Source organism: Eubalaena glacialis, chromosome 5, assembly GCF_028564815.1.
Source record: "Eubalaena glacialis isolate mEubGla1 chromosome 5, mEubGla1.1.hap2.+ XY, whole genome shotgun sequence".
Classification (NCBI taxonomy): domain Eukaryota; kingdom Metazoa; phylum Chordata; class Mammalia; order Artiodactyla; family Balaenidae; genus Eubalaena; species Eubalaena glacialis.
Genome location: NC_083720.1, coordinates 22113539 through 22134039, shown reverse-complemented (window position 1 = coordinate 22134039; position 20501 = coordinate 22113539). Strand labels below are relative to the sequence as shown.

The 20501-nt window shown below is 36.9% G+C and overlaps 1 protein-coding gene across 5 annotated transcripts in view; it reads right to left on the bottom strand.

Moving 5' to 3' along the window:
- The window catches only part of PDE5A (phosphodiesterase 5A), a 146484-nt gene that overhangs the window by 57499 nt on the left and 68484 nt on the right, over window positions 1–20501 (bottom strand). For 4 of the 5 annotated variants that reach the window (XM_061192022.1, XM_061192025.1, XM_061192024.1 and 1 more), the window contains exons 7-10: window positions 18334–18401; window positions 12937–12993; window positions 9962–10070; window positions 8829–8916 (exon numbers count right to left, since the gene is read on the bottom strand). In XM_061192022.1, coding sequence (XP_061048005.1) covers window positions 8829–8916; window positions 9962–10070; window positions 12937–12993; window positions 18334–18401 — 322 coding nt within the window. The remainder of the gene's footprint in view (window positions 1–8828; window positions 8917–9961; window positions 10071–12936; window positions 12994–18333; window positions 18402–20501) is intronic. The other variant, XM_061192023.1, reaches the window with a different exon arrangement.

The following is a 20501-nucleotide window of genomic DNA, read 5'->3' as shown; positions in this document are numbered from 1 at the left end:
AGAAGATTACCAAAAACACATGGGCCCGTCTGTCTTTCTGTATGGAACTCTGTGGGGATTCTGTATTAGAATTACACACTAGCAGAATCTGGTCTGTGACATGTAAGAAAAATTATCTATGGCCATGATGTTTTCCATGCTGCATCTGTGAGTACAAAGTATAGTCGAGAATTCAAATTCTCTGTTTTGTCACACTTATAAAGACAGCAGGGAAACTGGAAATTTTCCCTCTTGAAATTAACCTGAACCCCCCCCCCCAGAAACCCCACCAGGGAAATCATTTTTTCCTTCTTTCTTTTTATTGGCAGGGAATTTTTCCTTTCCAAAGACAACATTTACTTACTTTTGACTCTGTTATCAAGCAGGGTGACACAAAATGTATGCCAAGAGAAGTCTGATTATTTCAACTGGTGTTTCTTTCTTTGTTCACTTGTCTGAAACAGTGACAGGAACACAGAATATGGATTCTGAAGGGATCTGAGAGGTTAGTTAGTTGAATAATGTGCCCATAACCTTTTTTTTTTAAAATAAATTTATTTATTTATTTATTTATGGCTGCGTTGGGTCTTCGTTGCTGCGCACGGGCTTTCTCTAGTTGCGGCGAGTGGGGGCTGCTCTTCCTTGAGATGCGCGGGCTTCTCACTGTGGTGGCTTCTCATGTTGTGGAGCACGGGCCCTAGGCGTGTGGGCTTCAGTAGTTGTGGCACATGGGCTCAGTAGTTGTGGCTCGCGGGGTCTAGAGCACAGGCTCAGTAGTTGTGGCGCACGGGCTTAGTAGCTCCGCGGCATGTGGGATCTTTCCGGACCAGGGCTCAAAGCCCATAACCTTTTAAATGCTTAAAGAGAGAGTGGAGCCAGCCGGATGTTGTGAGCCCTATTCCCATCCAGGGACCTTTGCACTTCCCCAAGCTCCTCTTATTTATCACATGTGTAAAGTGATGAAAAAGCCTGATGTATAACTTCCTCCAGCCACTCCCCATTCCCAGTTATTCCAAAGAGATGCTGTTGAGAAAAAGTGAAGATGTGCCTTGATGTGGCAAGTTGCCACTCTGTCCTCCTTCTTATCAGAACTTATTAGTAAATGATGCATCGCTTCTGGAATCCATTTCACATTTTCAAAGGTCAAAGGCAGCTTGTGGAAAGCTCTATATTTATATCAAAAAGCATTTTAAAGAAGCATAACATGGGAGATTGGGATTGACATATATACACTAATATGTATAAAAGAGATAACTAATAAGAACCTGCTGTAAAAAAATAAAATAAAATAAAATTCAAAAAAAATTTTTAAAAAAAGCATAACATTTAAAATGTAGTTTTCATCTAACTCCTAGAATATAAAATTTTATATCCTAAACATTTATGTAGTTTCATATTGTAGGGTACCCTTGTCAGTTTTCTTCTGTTGTTTATGTTAGACATCTGATTGGTGATAATCTTGAAAAGAGAGCTGACATATGGATTCACTAGGCTCTACTTTTTTCTCTGAGAGCTGAGAAGCATGCAGGTGATGAACAGCCATCAGGGAATCGCCAGGCTGGCTTCCAAGAGGCTTTATGAGGCAATGCACTGCAGTCAGCAAGCCCAGCCCTGTAGGCTTAGAAACTAGTTTACCATGCTGAGGACAGATCCCACTCTCTGGGGTACAGAACAGTACCTAAGTTCACAAGACTGATTTATAAAATCAGGAGAGAGGAGAAGATGGCGGAAGAGTAAGACGTAGAGAGCACCTTCCTCCCCACAGATACAACAGAAATACATCTACACGTGGAACTGCTCCTATAGAACACCCACTGAACGCTGGCAGAAGACGTCAGACCTCCCAAAAGCCACGTGGATGAAAGGCTCTTGGTGCTCCAGCCAAGCACCAGGGCTGTGCCTCTGAGGTGGGAGAGCCAACTTCAGGACACTGGTCCACAAGAGACCTCCCAGCTCCACGTAATACCAAACGGCAAAAATCTCCCAGAGATCTCCATCTCAACACCAAGACCCAGCTTCACTCAACGACCAGCAAGCTACAGTGCTGGACACCCTATGCCAAACAACTAGCAAGACAGGAACACAGCCCCATCCATTAGCAGAGAGGCTGCCTAAAATCATAATAATGCCACAGACACCCCAAAACTCACCACCAGACGTGGACCTGCCCACCAGAAAGACAAAATCCAGCCTCATCCACCAGAACACAGGCACTAGTCCCCTCCACCAGGAAGCCTACACAACCCACTGAACCAACCTTAGCCACTGGGGACAGATACCAAAAACAACAGGAACTACGAACCTGCAGCCTGCGAAAAGGAGACCCCAAACACAGTAAGAGAAGCAAAATGAGAAGACAGAAAAATACACAGCAGATGAAGGAGCAAGGTAAAAACACACCAGACCTAACAAATGAAGAGGAAATAGGCAGTCTACCTGAAAAAGAATTCAGAATAATGATAGTAAAGATGATCCAAAATCTTGGAAATAGAATAGACAAAATACAAGAAACATTTAACAAGGACGTAGAAGAACTAAAGAGGAACCAAGCAACGATGAAAAACACAATAAATGAAATTAAAAATACTCGAGAAGGGTTCAATAGCAGAATCACTGAGGCAGAAGAACGGATAAGTGACCTGGAAGATAAAATAGTGGAAATAACTACTGCAGAGCAGAATAAACAAAAAAGAATGAAAAGAACTGAGGACAGTCTCAGAGACCTCTGGGACAACATTAAATGCACCAACATTCGAATTATAGGGGTCCCAGAAGAAGAAGAGAAAAAGAAAGGGACTGAGAAAATATTGGAAGAGATTATAGTTGAAAACTTCCCTAATATGGGAAAGGAAATAGTTAATCAAGTCCTGGAAGCACAGAGAGTCCCATACAGGATAAATCCAAGGAGAAACACGCCAAGACACATATTAATCAAACTATCAAAAATTAAATATAAAGAAAACATATTAAAAGCAGCAAGGGAAAAACAACAAATAACACACAAGGGAATCCCCATAAGGTTAACAGCTGATCTTTCAGCAGAAACTCTGCAAGCCAGAAGGGAGTGGCAGGACATATTTAAAGTGATGAAGGAGAAAAACCTACAACCAAGATTACTCTACCCAGCAAGGATCTCATTCAGATTTGATGGAGAAATTAAAACCTTTACAGACAAGCAAAAGCTGAGAGAGTTCAGCACCACCAAACCAGCTTTACAACAAATGCTAAAGGAACTTCTCTAGGCAAGAAACACAAGAGGAGGAAAACACCTACAATAACAAACCTAAAACATTTAAGAAAATGGGAATAGGAACATACATATCGATAATTACCTTAAATGTAAATGGATTCAATGCTCCCACCAAAAGACACAGACTGGCTGAATGGATACAAAAACAAGACCCATATATATGCTGTCTACAAGATCCACTTCAGACCTAGGGACATATACAGACTGAAAGTGAGGAGATGGAAAAAGATATTCCATGCAAATGGAAATCAAAAGAAAGCTGGAGTAGCATTTCTCATATCAGACAAAATAGACTTTAAAATAAAGACTATTACAAGAGACAAAGAAGGACACTATATAATGATCAAGGGATCGATCCAAGAAGAAGATATAACAATTGTAAATATTTATGCACCCAACATAGAAGCACCTCAATACATAAGGCAAATACTAACAGCCATAAAAGGGGAAATCGACAGTAACACAATCATAGTAGGGGACTTTAACACCCCACTTTCACCAATGGACAGATCATCCAAAATGAAAATAAATAAGGAAACACAAACTTTAAATGATACATTAAACAAGATGGACTTAATTGATATTTATAGGACATTCCACCCAAAAACAACAGACTACACATTTTTCTCAAGTGCTCATGGAACAGTCTCCAGGATAGATCATATCTTGGGTGACAAATCAAGCCTTGGTAAATTTAAGAAAATTGAAATCGTATCAAGTATCTTTTCCGACCACAGTGCTATGAGACTAGATATCAATTACAGGAACAGATCTGTAAAAAATACAAACACATGGAGGCTAAACAATACACTATTTAATAACAAAGTGATCACTGAAGAAATCAAAGGGGAAATCAAAAAATACCTAGAAACAAATGACAATGGAGACACGACGACCCAAAACCTATGGGATGCAGCAAAAGCAGTTCTAAGAGGGAAGTTTATAGCAATACAAGCCTACCTCAAGAAACAGGAAACATCTCAAATAAACAACCTAACCTTGAACCTAAAGCAATTAGAGAAAGAAGAACAAAAAAACCCCAAAGTTAGCAGAAGGAAAGTAATCATAAAGATCAGATCAGAAATAAATGAAAAAGAAATGAAGGAAACAATAGCAAAGATCAATAAAACTAAAAGCTGGTTCTTTGAGAAGATAAACAAAATTGATAAACCATTAGCCAGACTCATCAAGAAAAAAAGGGAGAAGACTCAAATCAGTAGAATTAGAAATGAAAAAGGAGAAGTAACAACTGACACTGCAGAAATACAAACGATCGTGAGAGATTACTACAAGCAACTCTATGCCAATAAAATGGACAACCTGGAAGAAATGGACAAATTCTTAGAAATGCACAACCTGCCGAGACTGAACCAGGAAGAAATAGAAAATATGAACAGACCAATCACAAGCACTGAAATTGAAACTGTGATTAAAAATCTTCCAACACACAAAAGCCCAGGACCAGATGGCTTCACAGGCGAATTCTATCAAACATTTAGAGAAGAGCTAACACCTATCCTTCTCAAACTCTTCCAAAATACTGCAGAGGCAGGAACACTCCCCAACTCATTCTACGAGGCCACCATCACCCTGATACCAAAACCAGACAAAGATGTCACAAAGAAAGAAAACTACAGGCCAATATCATTGATGAACATAGATGCAAAAATCCTCAACAAAATACTAGCAAACAGAATCCAACAGCACATTAAAAGGATCATACGCCATGATCAAGTGGGGTTTATTCCAGGAATGCAAGGATTCTTCAATATACGCAAATCAATCAACGTGATACATCATATTAACAAATTGAAGGAGAAAAACCATAGGATCATCTCAATAGACGCAGAGAAAGCTTTTGACAAAATTCAACACCCATTTATGATAAAAGCCCTGCAGAAAGTAGGCATAGACGGAACTTTCCTCAACATAATAAAGGCCATATATGACAAACCCACAGCCAACATTGTCCTCAATGGTGAAAAACTGAAACCATTTCCTCTAAGATCAGGAACGAGACAAGGTTGCCCACTCTCACCACTACTATTCAACATAGTTTTGGAAGTTTTAGCCACAGCAATCAGAGAAGAAAAGGAAATAAAAGGAATCCAAATCGGAAAAGAAGAAGTAAAGCTGTCACTGTTTGCAGATGACATGATACTATACATAGAGAATCCTAAAGATGCTACCAGAAAACTACTAGAGGTAATCAATGAATTTGGTAAAGTAGCAGGATACAAAATTAATGCACAGAAATCTCTTGCATTCCTATACACTAATGATGAAAAATCTGAAAGTGAAATTAAGAAAACACTCCCATTTACCACTGCAACAAAAAGAATAAAATATCTAGGAATAAACCTACCTAAGGAGACAAAAGACCTGTATGCAGAAAATTATTAGACACTGATGAAAGAAATTAAAGATGATACAAATAGATGGAGAGATATACCATGTTCTTGAACTGGAAGAATCAACATTGTGAAAATGACTCTACTACCCAAAGCAATCTACAGACTCAATGCAATCCCTATCAAACTACCACTGGCCTTTTTCACAGAACTAGAACAAAAAATTTCACAATTTGTATGGAAACACAAAAGACCCCGAATAGCCAAAGCAATCTTGAGAACAAAAAATGGAGCTGGAGGAATCAGGCTCCCTGACTTCAGACTATACTACAAAGCTACAGTAATCAAGACAGTATGGTACTGGCACAAAAACAGAAACATGTATCAATGGAACAGGATAGAAAGCCCAGAGATAAACCCACGCACATATGGTCACCTTATCTTTGATAAAGGAGGCAAGCATATACAGTGGAGAAAAGACAGCCTCTTCAATAAGTGGTGCTGGGAAAACTGGACCACTACATGTAAAAGAATGAAATTAGAACACTCCCTAACACCATACACAAAAATAAACTCAAAATGGATTAAAGAGCTAAATGTAAGGCCAGACACTATTAAACTCTTAGAGGAAAACACAGGCAGCACACTCTATGACATAAATCACAGCAAGATCCTTTTTGACCCACCTCTGAGAGAAATGGAAGTAAAAACAAAAATAAACAAATGGGACCTAATGAAACTTAAAAGCTTTTGCACAGCAAAGGAAACCATAAACAAGACCAAAAGACAACCCTCAGAATGGGAGAAAATATTTGCAAATGAAGCAACTGACAAAGGATTAATCTCCAAAATTTACAAGCAGCTCATGCAGCTCAATAACAAAAAAGCAAACAACCCAATCCAAAAATGGGCAGAAGACCTAAATAGACACTTCTCCAAAGAAGATATACAGATTGCCAACAGAAACATGAAAGAGTGCTCAACATCATTAATCATTAGAGAAATGCAAATCAAAACTACAATGAGATATCATCTCACACCGGTCAGAATGGTCATCATCAAAAAATCTAGAAACAATAAATGCTGGAGAGGGTGTGGAGCAAAGGGAACATTCTTGCACTGTTGGTGGGAATGTAAATTGATACAGCCACTATGGAGAACAGTATGGAGGTTCCTTAAAAACCGAAAAATAGAACTACCATACAACCCAGCAATCCCACTACTGGGCATATACCCTGAGAAAACCATAATTCAAAAAGAGTCATGTACCAAAATGTTCATTGCAGCTCTATTTACAATAGCCAGGACATGGAAGCAACCTAAGTGTCCATCATCGGATGAATGGATAAAGAAGATGTGGCACATGTATACCATGGAATACTACTCAGCCATAAAAAGAAACGAAATGGAGTTATTTGTAGTGAGGTGGATGGAGTTAGAGTCTGTCATACAGAGTGAAGTAAGTCAGAAAGAGAAAAACAAATACAGTATGCTAACACATATATATGGAATCTAAGGAAAAAAAAAAAAGGTCATGAAGAACCTAGTGGCAAGATGGGAATAAAGACACAGACCTACTAGAGAATGGACTTGAGGATATGGGGAGGGGGAAGGGTAAGATGTGACAAAGTGAGAGAGTGGCATGGACATATATACACCACCAATTGCAAAATAGATAGCTAGTGGGAAGCAACCGCATAGCACAGGGAGATCAGCTCTGTGCTTTGTGACCACCTAGAGGGGTGGGATAGGGAGGGTGGGAGGGAGGGAGATGCAAGAGGGAAGAGATATGGGAACATATGTATATGTATAACTGATTCACTTTGTTATAAAGCAGAAACTAACACACCATTGTAAAGCAATTATACACCAATAAAGATGTTAAAAAATATATATATTTTTAAAAATAAATAAATAAATAAATAAATAAATAAAATAAAATCAATGTCCAACAAGAAGTAGATCTGTCCCAGAAACCCAAGTACGCGCACCTGCAACTCAGCCCATTGCCTCAAGCCCAGTTCACTGATTTACAATAAGAAACAACTGGCAAAGCGAGCAATGTATTCGAGAGGGTATGAAGAACGCATTATCTTCCTATGAGTTAACATATCTTGGAAAGAAAATAATCAGAACAAGGGAAGTCAGATTGGTGGCTTGTTTAATGGCATAAGCCCGTGTATCCATCTCACAGTGAGGACGCATGCCAGCAAACGGACTGGAATCACTGAGCAGTAGCAGCTACAACCTTCTGCATCCATCGCCACGCAAGTGCTGTCCTTGCCAAGTGGTCAGCACACCCTATACACTGCTACAACCTTCTACATCCATCTCCATGTGAGAGGCAAAGGTTCCCTGAGTACTGCACACAACTGGAGAGGCACTTTCAGTATCTGTCCTTTTTTCCCCCCATTTTCATGAACGATTTCCCCCCCCACCGACCTTTCTGACCAACACTCTTCTTTAATGAAATTACAGTCAAATCTTACAACCTGGAAACTCATCAGAATTTTTAAGGTAAATTTATATAGCTAAGCCTTGCTCCGTTAGGGTTTTTATTTAAAAGTTTAGCCTCTGTTCCAAGTTCTTGGGAGAATACTTAACAGTTCAGACTGTTTTCCCAGTGTCAATCATGCATGACTGGCATACAAAACCTCACATTTTCTGTTCTACGTTTAATATAACCTGCAATGCCAAGAAATAAATATGTCGATAATAGGAAACATCATCTCATTTTTCTGAGAATGCCTTCTTCCATCATTCCTGCAGTAGACATATTTTACTAACCTTCATGTAAGAATGTAAACTCCCTGAGGCAGGGGTTTTTGCTTGTTCACTGACTTATCCCAAGTGCCTAAAGCAGTGGAGTGTTCAATGAATACAACCTACAGTCTAAACCATGTATTCAAAAAAGAAAAACCAGAAACCAAGAAGTGAGGCCCTAAAACAATATACATTATCTACTTGATCTCTCTCAGTTCGCTAACTTTCAACATGTCATTCTTAAACCAAAGTTCTGTTGAAACAGGGTTACAATTACCAAAATACGTCATAGTTAATAAGATATTTAACAAATGTTTGTTGACATTTATCAATATAAAATTATTTCAAAATTCTTTTATCATTCCAATTTTTATCTTTTTTTCAAACATTTTAGTCTTTAAATTTACACTTGAAAGAAAGAAGTTTCTGAGAATACATGTTTTTCTTTAATAAGTGCAGAGTAGAGGTCAACAAAAAGGCTTTACCTATCACTTTATTCTTCTTTCCATTTTTTATAGGCGTACAAAGCAAACTTCTAAGGCACTGCTGTTTTACATTTCCTGTGTTTTCATTCTAAACAAAAAGAAAAACAAGACAGCTAAATACTATGAGAAGACTGTCCATTAGATGCTATAGAAACTATATTGGACCTCGGAAGCCACTAATATATTCATCTTTTATTAGCTGGAGATAACATCAGAGTGCAGAAAATGTACAAATTATAATGAAGTTCACATAAATGCACTATAAAGCAATTAGTCTTTACATTATTAAAAAAACTAAATATCCTATTTTCTTTTAAAAAATTTTTTCCGTATTTTCCATTTTATTTACCTGTATTTCTTTTATTTTCCATTTTAAACTCTCCAAGCAGCTTACAGTAATACTAAGCAAAGTATTTATTCAGTTTCTACTATCCCTGTGTAGTGGATGTCTGAAATAACTTAACAAGAGGGGCAGAAGTCAAAAGCATTACACCACCTAGGATTCTACATGTTACAAATTTGTCCTTGTTTAGTTTTACCACTGTTATCTATTGCCCATATTGCTAAAGTTCTAAAAAGTTCTCCTAGATAGGCAAATAACAAAGTCAAGGCAGCTGCCTCAAACTGCAATGCTTTTCTGAAGTTAGATGAGAAAAAATACTAGAATTCAAAGTGTTCAATGTCTGAGAAACTGACCCTTGTAGCTTTGCTCTCAAGGAAAACAGATATTCAGTTTTCCACAGAGCTGTTCACTGCGATAGATTACCAATTACAGGCATTTAAGCCATACGAAACTTAATTTTTGAGGGTAAACTCAAGAACTCCAGCCATACTATCTAAAGAATGTCATTAAGTAGGTAATAGTTAAATTACCTCAAAATTAGCTTATGATAGTTCATTAATACATGTTTAAAAAACTAATAAAAGTACAGAGAAAAATACTCAAGTATAGCTGATAACCTCTCAACAGATGTTATAAGCTGTTTTATTCTCCTTCCTCAGATCACGGAAAGCACAGATCACTCCCAAAGAGCCAATTCTAGGGCCAGTCCTTCAGTTAAGAGTAACTAGTTTAAGTGTAGATCTGATAGGAAACAGCCTTCAAGCTCCAAGTCTAAAATTGGGTTACTTACTGTCCAGGGAAATCTTTTATCTTTACTGACATCTGGGATATTAAGTGGTTCCATAGTGTTTTTGACATACTGAGCATACATGTAATTGATTCTGTTCACATCACGTTCCCTGTGGAGATAACAGAGATGAGTTCTTTCTGTGCAGTGAAAAAAACGCAGGCAAAACAAAGTCAAATAGATGATTGTAAGAGAAACATACCAGTCTTAAATTATAGAGCAAAGTGTATATCTTAATTGGAAAATGCAGCTTTAAACATATTTGATGATTTACAACTTTGGTAGTTACTATAACTGAAATGCTTTGAAAAAACAAAGACCCACAATTTTTCAGCTATCTAAAACAAGTTTAAAATGTCATTAAGTAATCTTATTACCACTGTTAATGGGCATGTTGATTTTTGTGCTGTTTAATGTAAAATCCATATGAATTTTCCCTATGTCTTATTTTCTCATCAGATTATAGAATGACTAAAATCTAGTGTCTGTTTTTACTTCCTCAGTTATTTATTTAGTCTATCCATTCCAATAAAACAATCTTTTACACATTTCAGACCAAGGGAAAAATCGAGCAGGCCTAGAAGAATTTTATTAAGCTCTTCTCTCTTCTTTTTTCTGCTTTAAATTAAAAAAAATTTTTTTGAACTTACAACATTTTCCCAGTTTCTTGCTTAATAGGTTGAACATAAAAGGTTAACCTGATGTCACAGGGTTCATAAGTGCAGTGCCAGTACTGGAGTTGGGAAAACAGAACAGAATGTGTCTTTTCATCAGGAAACTTCCTATGTTCCTTGGTGATGGGGATGAATTCCGCAAAGAGGGTCAAGTTATAGAAATTTACTCCAGCCATAAGTATGTGCCTGTATTAACTGTAAGATCACTAACTGAAGAAAATAGGAAAGTCTAATAGTGGGAGGCATTTCAAAATAAAATATGTGCCTCAGGAAAAATGTCTACTTGGTCTGAGTTCTCCAAGTGCTAATCTTTTCCTGTCTTCCATCCTTCTCACTCAGCCTGCCAAACTGCTTCTAGGACAGTGGTTTCAAATGATGTTCTCAATCACTGTGATTCCACAAGATTCCTGAAGTTGTGGCCTCATTCCTGGCCAAGGAATAGCATCTTATTTCTTACTCTGTAAAAAGTGCTAATTGAGTCTTTCCTTTCTTTGCTGTACATTTTAGGTTAAGTGTAATTCGGTCAAATCAGGTACTGACCATATGTCCAGTATTACATACAAGTGATAAAGAATGAAAGGGAAATGACAATAGTAACACAGGAATACATGAACTTCAGACTGAGCATTTTCTGAGCCTAGATTGATAATGTGGGAAGGCATGCAAAATGTCAGACACATCAGACCTAGGACATTCCTGGGTTTCTATTTCATACATATTATTTGAGTAGAATCCCAAGAAAAGGTTATAAGTGTAGTGTTTAGGTTAACAAAACTATTTTAAAACCACAAATATTTCATGGACAGCAAAAGTCTCATGAAAAGAAAACAAGAAGCTACAGTAAAGATAAGAAAAATGAAAAGGTAGTTACAGAGAGAAAGAAATACACTGGAGAGGATATCTTTGTCCAAATCTCTTTTAAAATGATGATGATGATGATGACTTTTATTGTTCTTATCATCATCATTATGTCAACAGTGGGAGCCAGATGAAACCCAAATAGTTAAGCAACGTGCCAGAGATCATAAATTCAGATGTATAGGCATTGATACAGAGAAGCAGAAGTATTCAAATTACTTTTAAATCAATAGAAACCTAACTCTTTTTTCAATTCCCTGAAAATTTTTAAGTTTTCCTGATGGTTACTTTAGTGAAAAATTAGTATTAGATTTATTAAGGTTATGTGATAGCATCTTATTTCTTACTCTGTAAAAAGTGCTAATAAATTCTTACTTCCTCCCCTCAGTAACAACAGACCGAGCACTTCTTCCATGAGAGGCACCCTTAGCATCATGGGGAGACAAGCTTCTAGAGGTCAGTAGCTGTCATAAGGCGCTTGTAATCTAGTAGAGGATTGTGACAGAGAATGAATAATAATAACAATGTCTAGTTGCATGTCCTCTTTGAGCAGAGTCTAGTGCAGAAGCCCCCAGGGGTCCCTCAATAACTCTTCTCCTTTTCTCTTTATCTGGACACATGGCCGCTGAGGATAAAGACCACATTTATCAGCCACCCTAGTGGCTTGGGATCATCATGTGACTAAGTTCTAGGCAACAGGGAATGTGACTGCTTCTAGAAAGCTTACCTAAAAGGCAGCTGATGTATGCTCTCTGCCTCTTCTTTCCCTGTCCCCCATCCTACCATCTGAAGCGTGGATATGAAGGCTGGAGCTGCTTCCTGGACCCTGAAGGGAAGGGCCACTCCCTAGAGATGCAGAGTAGAAAGCTTGCAGGTACCTGGGTCCCTGAGGCCTTTGTAGAACAGAGCAGCAACACAGAGCCTGAGCTGCCTGCCTCTGGGTCTTTACAGGAGAGAGTAATAATATTGCATTCTTATTTAAGCTATTTTTACTTCGGGTTTTTATGATTCACACTCAAACCTAATCCTAACTAATAAAATTGGTAACAATAAAAGCACCACATGTGGAGAAGATGGACAGATAACCCCTTGGTGGAGTGGGTTGGAGAAGAGGGGGCATTAGGGAAATGCGCAAAAGGCTGGTAAGATTTAAGGATGCATAGAAAGACATCAAGAATGAAAAGGAGGGGGAAAAACAGTATAAAAACATTGCTGAAATGGAAGAGTTCTAGGTATATTTGGGAAACATTAAACAGTTACAGATTGTTAGGAATAAAGTGATGGTTTCAGGCTGAAGATGTTAGGACAGGTAGTGGATGATTTTGAAAGTGCAATGCAAAGGGGTAGGATCTTCCTTTAAATAACAGGAATATTCCGGTAGCCTTGCAAATGTGCCTCTCAGACCTGCAACTGCAGGAGACCTAAATGACCAGGGTCTCTACTCACTGTGCTCTGAAACCCAGGGCTGTGTTTGTACTGCAGACACACTTCCCAGGGCTGCTCCTGGAAAAAGATGGAGCACACACAGCAGGGACACTAAGGTAGCCCAGGCTTGGGAGACCCAGGATGCTTCCGACAGGAGGCTTTGGCTACAGAACTCCCCAACAGCCTGGCCAAACTTTCCTTAGAACTGCTCGGCTGCCTAAGACACTTCCACACAATGCTCTTTCCTTCTTTACCCTCCCTTCCACTCTGCGTCAGACTTGTGTGGGGAGCTCACGGCTCTCTCATCCCCTCCCAGCTCCCTCCCCCTTTACTCTTACATGGGGTTCCCCTAATAAATGTCTTACACAGTTAATCTAGTCTTCGCATCTGCTTCTTGGAAGGCCTGGGCTAACTCAGACCTCTAAGGCTTTTTGCACAGTGGATATCAAGGGAGGTGTACATGAGTACATCCTTGGGAAGACAGTCAGGGACACGAAGCTTGGAAACACTGAGAAATGTCTGTGCTTTTAGATGTAAATGGGAATCACTGCAGGTTATGTGAACCAAAGACAGAAAAACACATCAAAGAGACACAGAAATACTAACACTTACTGACTACTTACTATGTGCTGGAAATTTTCTGAAGCATTTTATGTGCATTAACTCATTTGGTCCTTTCTACAATCCTGCCATCAGTATCTCCATTTTACAGATGAAGAAACTGAGGCTTTGAGAGGTTAAATAATTTACACAAAGCGCTATAGCTAGTAAGTGGTGGAACTTAAGTTTAAATACAATCAGTCTGATTTCAGAGTCTACACTCTTACACTCTCCATCTACCATTTTTTAAAGTAGTAAAAACCTTTCTACTATTAAAAATAGTAGGTGTTACTGTATTTAACTATAATTGTTTTCCAATATAGTTATAACTATATAACAAGTATTAACTAGTATATGTATTCCAAGAAAGTGGGCTTAAAGGAGTAATTCTATGTATTTGTCATTTTATGACAAAATGTGCATTTAAAATTAACATGAAGTTAACTGATATGGAATTATAGCACTAAAATACCTACTTCTTAAAATTAAGAGCTAACATAAACTGTACCACATCACACTCACTTTTTCCTTCTAATTAGGTGGCTCTTTGAATCGAAGCATAGAAACTCCAAAACCTCCCACCATCTGGAAATGAGCTTCCCTTCTGAATTCTTGGGTGACCCAAACTCCAACAGTTTACTGTGCTTTATCCCAGTGATGATATGATTCTAATAATTATGTATAATGTTCACCCTGAATACTTTTTATTTTTACATTTAACATTTCAAAACTGTCTTCAATAAATTATTTTAATTTATAAAAGGTAATTAGTGGGTTGGTTGGAAAAGTACCAAACTGATACATAACTGCCTAAAAAGGATGATTTGCTTACTGCTAACATCATCAAATTGCCTAGCACTTCATCTCATGGAAGAGTGTTTGGACTGACAAAGTGTTTAATAATGAGAATTGGAGAGGCCTAAATTCTATCAATAAGCAATTTTAGAAATGTAATACAGAATCTGCTGGTCAGGTGTCAATACCAGTTAGTCCTTCAAAAAGCTGAAGTTACTAAACACCATTTTAATTCGGAGTTTTCACAAAATTAAGCCTGAAATCTAATTTTTATTAAAATAAAACCATATTTACATCACTAAGAGGACTTTTACTGCATCATTATAATAAAGGCTAACTATTAGCTAATGTAAGGCACTGGTGTTGAATAATTTTCATTACTGTAAAATCAGTTAATGAATCAGTTTAAATGATCCATGTAAATTAGTCTCTTTTAAGGTAACCACATTGACCTATTTATCCTTTATAAAACAATCTTTATACTAAGACTGTCTTGGTATAATTTTAAAAAGTGGAAAGATATCTTCCATTTTTCCTACAGAGAGGGAACGTGATATTCATCAGAAACAAATTAAATATATACTAAGACCTAATGGAAAACTGATGAATTCATAAAAGTGCTAACAAAAGATCAAGATGAAAAAAAAAATAAATAAATAATAAATACTAAGACTTAGATATATATATAGTAGGACCTCAGTTTTTTTTTAATGCATATTGACCAGTAGAGGTCACTATCATACCACGTCACGGGCTTGTTCAGCTATCAGAAATAAGAGGACTTGTCTGACTTCACAACAAAAATCAAATGTGAATACATAAAATAAAATTACACAGGCATATGCTGCTATACAAATATTCAAAGGTAAATGTAGATAATTCATCATTTTATATAAATATTTTTCTTTTTGGCCATGCTGCACGGCTTGCAGGATCTTAGCTCCCTGACCAGGGATCAAACCCAGGCCCCAACAGTGAAAGCGCCGAGTCCTAACCACTGGACCGCCAGGGAATTCCCATCATTTCATACATTTAATATGCATTATCATACTGATTTTCCTACTGTCCTCTGGATATATGTAAATTCATAAATATACATGTATATATTTCTTTTTTTGTCTATATAGCAATTTATTATTTATGCAAGCCAAAAAGTAAAATAATCAAATATTTACATGTTTAGAAGCTTTCTAAAATGTTCTTTATAAAAAGCAACAAAAATGTATGGTATCATAAAATCAAAATAGTATCTATTAATGCTCCTCCTAAGAATAAGACTTCATAACTGACCTAGGCAGTATAGCCCAATACCAGTATTTAAGAAAGATAAATACATACTCACCAGGACATGTGCATATTACCACATATTCAAAAAGGATTCAATTTCAACTAAAACAATGTCAAATATGCCAGAAAATACACACACAGAAGCTTAGAAAAGAATAGATGTGGAGACGGGATATAAACTTCAGTTCACGACCAGCAATGCCAAGAGGGAAATAAAGATCAGCTATTCTGTTTTAACTTTGTGAACCAAAAACTCCAGCATAGCAGAAAAATCTCTGGGTACAGATACCATGGTTTATGTACCCTGACTACCCATCCCACGCCCAAGTCACCAGTCAAGGCCTAAGTCAGGTGTGTACCTTCTGAGTCAAACCCATTCCCCATCGGCCCCCAAGTTACATTTGCTCCTTTGCTAATTCCTGAAATTCTTTTAATAGAAGAAAAGGTCTTATAATCAAATTGTTAAAACAATAGTCTTGAAATAATGAGTTTTGATTTAAATATAATCACTTAAACTAACAACTCTAAATCACTGTAGTCAACAGTTTCTCCATCTTGATGGGGAACACGGAAGAGGACAGGAAATGCGAGAAAAGAAAAGAGGAGAAGAAAGGACAGGGTACAGAGGGCAGAAGACAGCTCTGCAGACCTCACACTGATCCATGGGGTCAGTCTTAATTAGGAGGGTCGGAACAAAACCAGGCTGTGCACTTAAGTATTTTGTTCTTGCAGTTGCAAACTCAGGCAGTTCTGCTTTATATGATCTACAGAGATGATTTTCATTTTACTTTGTTTCCAAGTTTTTATCACAAACATTTTCTTCCAATTTTTTATGATGAACTTTTGAAATACGTAAGAAAGTTGAAAGTAAAATGAATATCCTATTCCTAGATTCAACAATTTTTAATGTTTTGCCACATTTGCTATATCTATATATGTATGTGCAAACATATTTATTTGTTTAAATATATTAATTTAGATATATTTACTTATTTATTTTTGGCTGAACCATATTTTATTTTATTTTTTGTTGGGAATTTTTAATTGAAGTATAGTTGATTTACAATGTCATGTTAGTTTCAGGTGTACAGTACAGTGATTCAGTTATACATATACATATATATGTATAACTGATTCTTTTCCCTTTTTCAGATTCTTTTCCCTTATAGTTCATGACAAAACATTGAGTATAGTTCCCTGTGTTATGCAGTAGATCCTTGCTGGTTATCTATTTTATATTTAGTAGCGTGTATATGTTAGTCCCGACCTCCTAATTTATCACCCCCGCCCTGGCAGAACCATTTTAAACTAAGGTGCAGACATCATAACACTTCATCCTTAAATACACCAGCCTGAATCTCCTAAAAATAAGAACATTCTCCTACTGACCACAGTATCTTCCTAATTCCAAAGAAATGGTACCAATAATTCCCCACCAACACCCAGTATCCAGTCCATATTCAGATTTCCAACTGTCCTAACAAATGTCTTTGATAGCTATTTGTTTTTAACCGGGATCTAATCAAGGTTCACATACTGCATTTGGCTGTTAGGTCTGAGAACAGTCCCTGCCTCCATTTTATTCAATGACATTGACTTTTTGAAGAGACCAGGCCAGTTATCTTATAGAATGTTCTATAGTTAGATTTGCACAGAGGTTATTTTTAAAGTATCACCACCAAGGAGCTTGGTTACTGATGACATTACTAACTGTGGCATCATTCAGCTACATGAAATAATTCTCTGATAAGTCAACTGAAGAGTAAAAAATCTGGAACTTTAATGTCAGATAGTAAAGCTAAAATAATATTCTATTTCCATGATCATATGGGGCTTTTAAGTTATAATATCAATAATTAGGAGTAATATAAATTGACACAAATTATTTTAGGGAGTGAAATAATTTGAAACAAATGAATAATGAATAATGTGATAAAACCAGCATTATGCCCAAGAATTCCTGACGCTTTACCCTAGCAGACTTATATTCCTTAGACTATCTTATTGCTTAAGCAAAAACCACCACTGTTTTGCTAAGGGTGCAAAAGGAAATATGACAAGAACACTTGGTAATTTACTCTAAACCCTTTTTAAAATTCTTCAGAAAGCAAATATACAATTGGGCCAGTAACAAGTATAACCTTGATATGTTAATACTTTCTATTGTTTCTGCGTACCAGTTAACAACAACCAAAAAATGAATACTAATTTTAAAATTAAAAAAAAAAAACATGAAGAAGAAACGAACTACAATAGAGATCTGGTCTGATTCTAGCCATAGGGTACATGTATTGGTGTGACTGAGATCACAGGCTTCCTTCTGGTGTTAGTTAAATCCTATGGCTGATTCCAAAGCAGAATAGACTCATCGAAAAAAATGTGTTCAGAAGCCTGTCAAATTTCCAGTGAGGGTCTAATATGCAATGAAAAAATATAATTGAAATATAGTACTTGTGGGTCTTAAATGAGTCAGTTCACAAAACACACTGTACCCAGGCCTATACTAATTATGACACCATTCACTCTATGAAAGAATTCTCCAACAGGTCAAATGCAGTGGAAAAAACCCTGGACATATAACATCAAATACTAAAGTATTTTCACAAACGAAATTATTTGTGGGAGGAAAAAAGCAGCTGTAGCTTCTATGTCTTAAATTAAATAGGTCGTGAAATAACTATGTAGCCAGAATTACATACTTGTGATAAAGACAGACAGATAATGAAGTTTTCTTACCTTGTTAAAGTATCTGACGATTTTTCTAATTCCTCACACTCCATGTGAAACACACTAGAAAAAGAATCCTGAAAACAGAGCAACGACACAGACTGAGAAATAAGTTTGAGAATGTAATGAAAACTATCTAAATACAGACATATGAGTCTGTGGAACTGACTGAAGACACCAATCCTCGCAATTTCTTTTCACTTTTTCAGACAAAACTGACCTAAGTGCTCACGACATCCTCAAGTCTACCTCCTATTACTTAGAACCATGCTGCTGTTGTTTCTGATACTGACTTGCAAAAATGCTTATTTGAGTTTTTGTTTTTCTGCCAGCTGTTAATAAATAATTAGCTTCAAATTTTCTCTATATTTATTCAAAATCCTCAAGTTTTAGCTTTTTATTTATTTTTTTAAATGTAGAGACTTGCTCTTTTTTCTTTTTAATTTGTGTCATGCTTTATTTATTTATTTATGGCTGTGTTGGGTCTTCGTTTCTGTGCGAGGGCTTTCTCTAGTTGCGGCAAGCGGGGGCCACTCTTCATCGCGGTGCGCGGGCCTCTCGCTATCGCGGCCTCTCCTGTTGTGGAGCACAGGCTCCAGACGCGCAGGCTCAGTAACTGTGGCTCATGGGCTTAGTTGCTCCGCGGCATGTGGGATCTTCCCAGACCAGGGCTCGAACCCGTGTCCCCTGCATTAGCAGGCAGACTCTCAACCACTGCACCACCAGGGAAGCCCAAGTTTTAGCTTTTATGCATACATTGATTGCTATTGTTGGGTCTTTTTGAAGACACCTAATTCAGTAATATTTTATGAGATCATTAAATTATGAAGATTTTAACAACATAGAGAAGTATTTTTGAAGTTAAATTAAAAAGCAAAATACACATTTGCACCCATACTATATCTACAACTGAATAAAAAATTAGAAGGAAACACAAATAAAACAATGATATCAGTTTAATTTGGGGACAGAAGAACTGAGTACATTTTTTTTCTTGTTCACATTTGGATTTCTGCTCATGTGTTGAAATATTTTTAATCAAAAAATAATTACAGTATAAATGAACATCAAGTCACTTAACTGCTACACCCACCAAATTAAGTCATTAAAAAGCGAGCAAAAATATTAATGGGCATACTGCTGAGCTATATTTTAAAGCAACACTGATACCAGTCAACTGCTGCCATGATAGGGGTTAACTGGATGAGCTGAATGTTAATTAAAGTGATATTTAAATTGTCCAAAAAAAAAGGAGTGCCCTTATGTATAACTTTCAAAAATTAAATGCCAAAGAGCAGGTCACAGAGCAAAAATGATAAACTGACATACTGCATTAAAGAGTTCTGACCTGAACGTTAAAAGGATAGCTACAATCTTGTAATTATCTCTATATTAAGGAGTTTATAACTGATTGAAAATATTAAATAATATCCATGACAATACTGACTATCTCATAGCATAGTGAGATGATTCAGATAATGTTGCATCACACAGTACGGTCTTACTATCTAATAAAATAATTAAAAGTTTAAAATATAAGTTTTAAATATCTTTTATTATTCTACTTCCCAAAAAACCATCAATTCAGATATCATATGTGGACTGTAATTGATTTTATACACTTGAGAATTCCCATTCTTTTTCCTAACCCACCAATGAAGAGCCTGTTCTCAGGGTCTAAAGGAAAAAGGAAACAAACAACTACATCAAAAAGAAATATACCAAAAACAGTGGTTCATTGGTTGAGAAGGAAAAGAAACCGCATAAAAGAAAACAACCTTGGGCTAAAGGCCCTGATGCTAACAGCAAACTCACTTGGCCTGTCTAGAAGTAACCAGCACTGTATGAGAACACTCCATCTTTCCACACACATCCTGTCTCTTTACATTACAAACCAATGGCTTGAAATCTACCAATTGGAACAGTTTAGTGGCTTTCCACGGTGGGTAAAGAATTTGGGACTAATAGGCACCTTTAGCAGCATTGCCTCCATTGGGCCATGCCTTTTGGTTTCTACATAATCGCTGGTAAAAAGAAATTTTTATAGCCAGCCCATTCAGAAGGTGATCTACCTGTTCACAGTAAGAGAGCACAACTATTCTCAACCAGAAAAGGTCTGCACACTGTAATGACAATGTATTTCTCCATCAAGGTAGTGTAGCCATTGACAAAAGCAG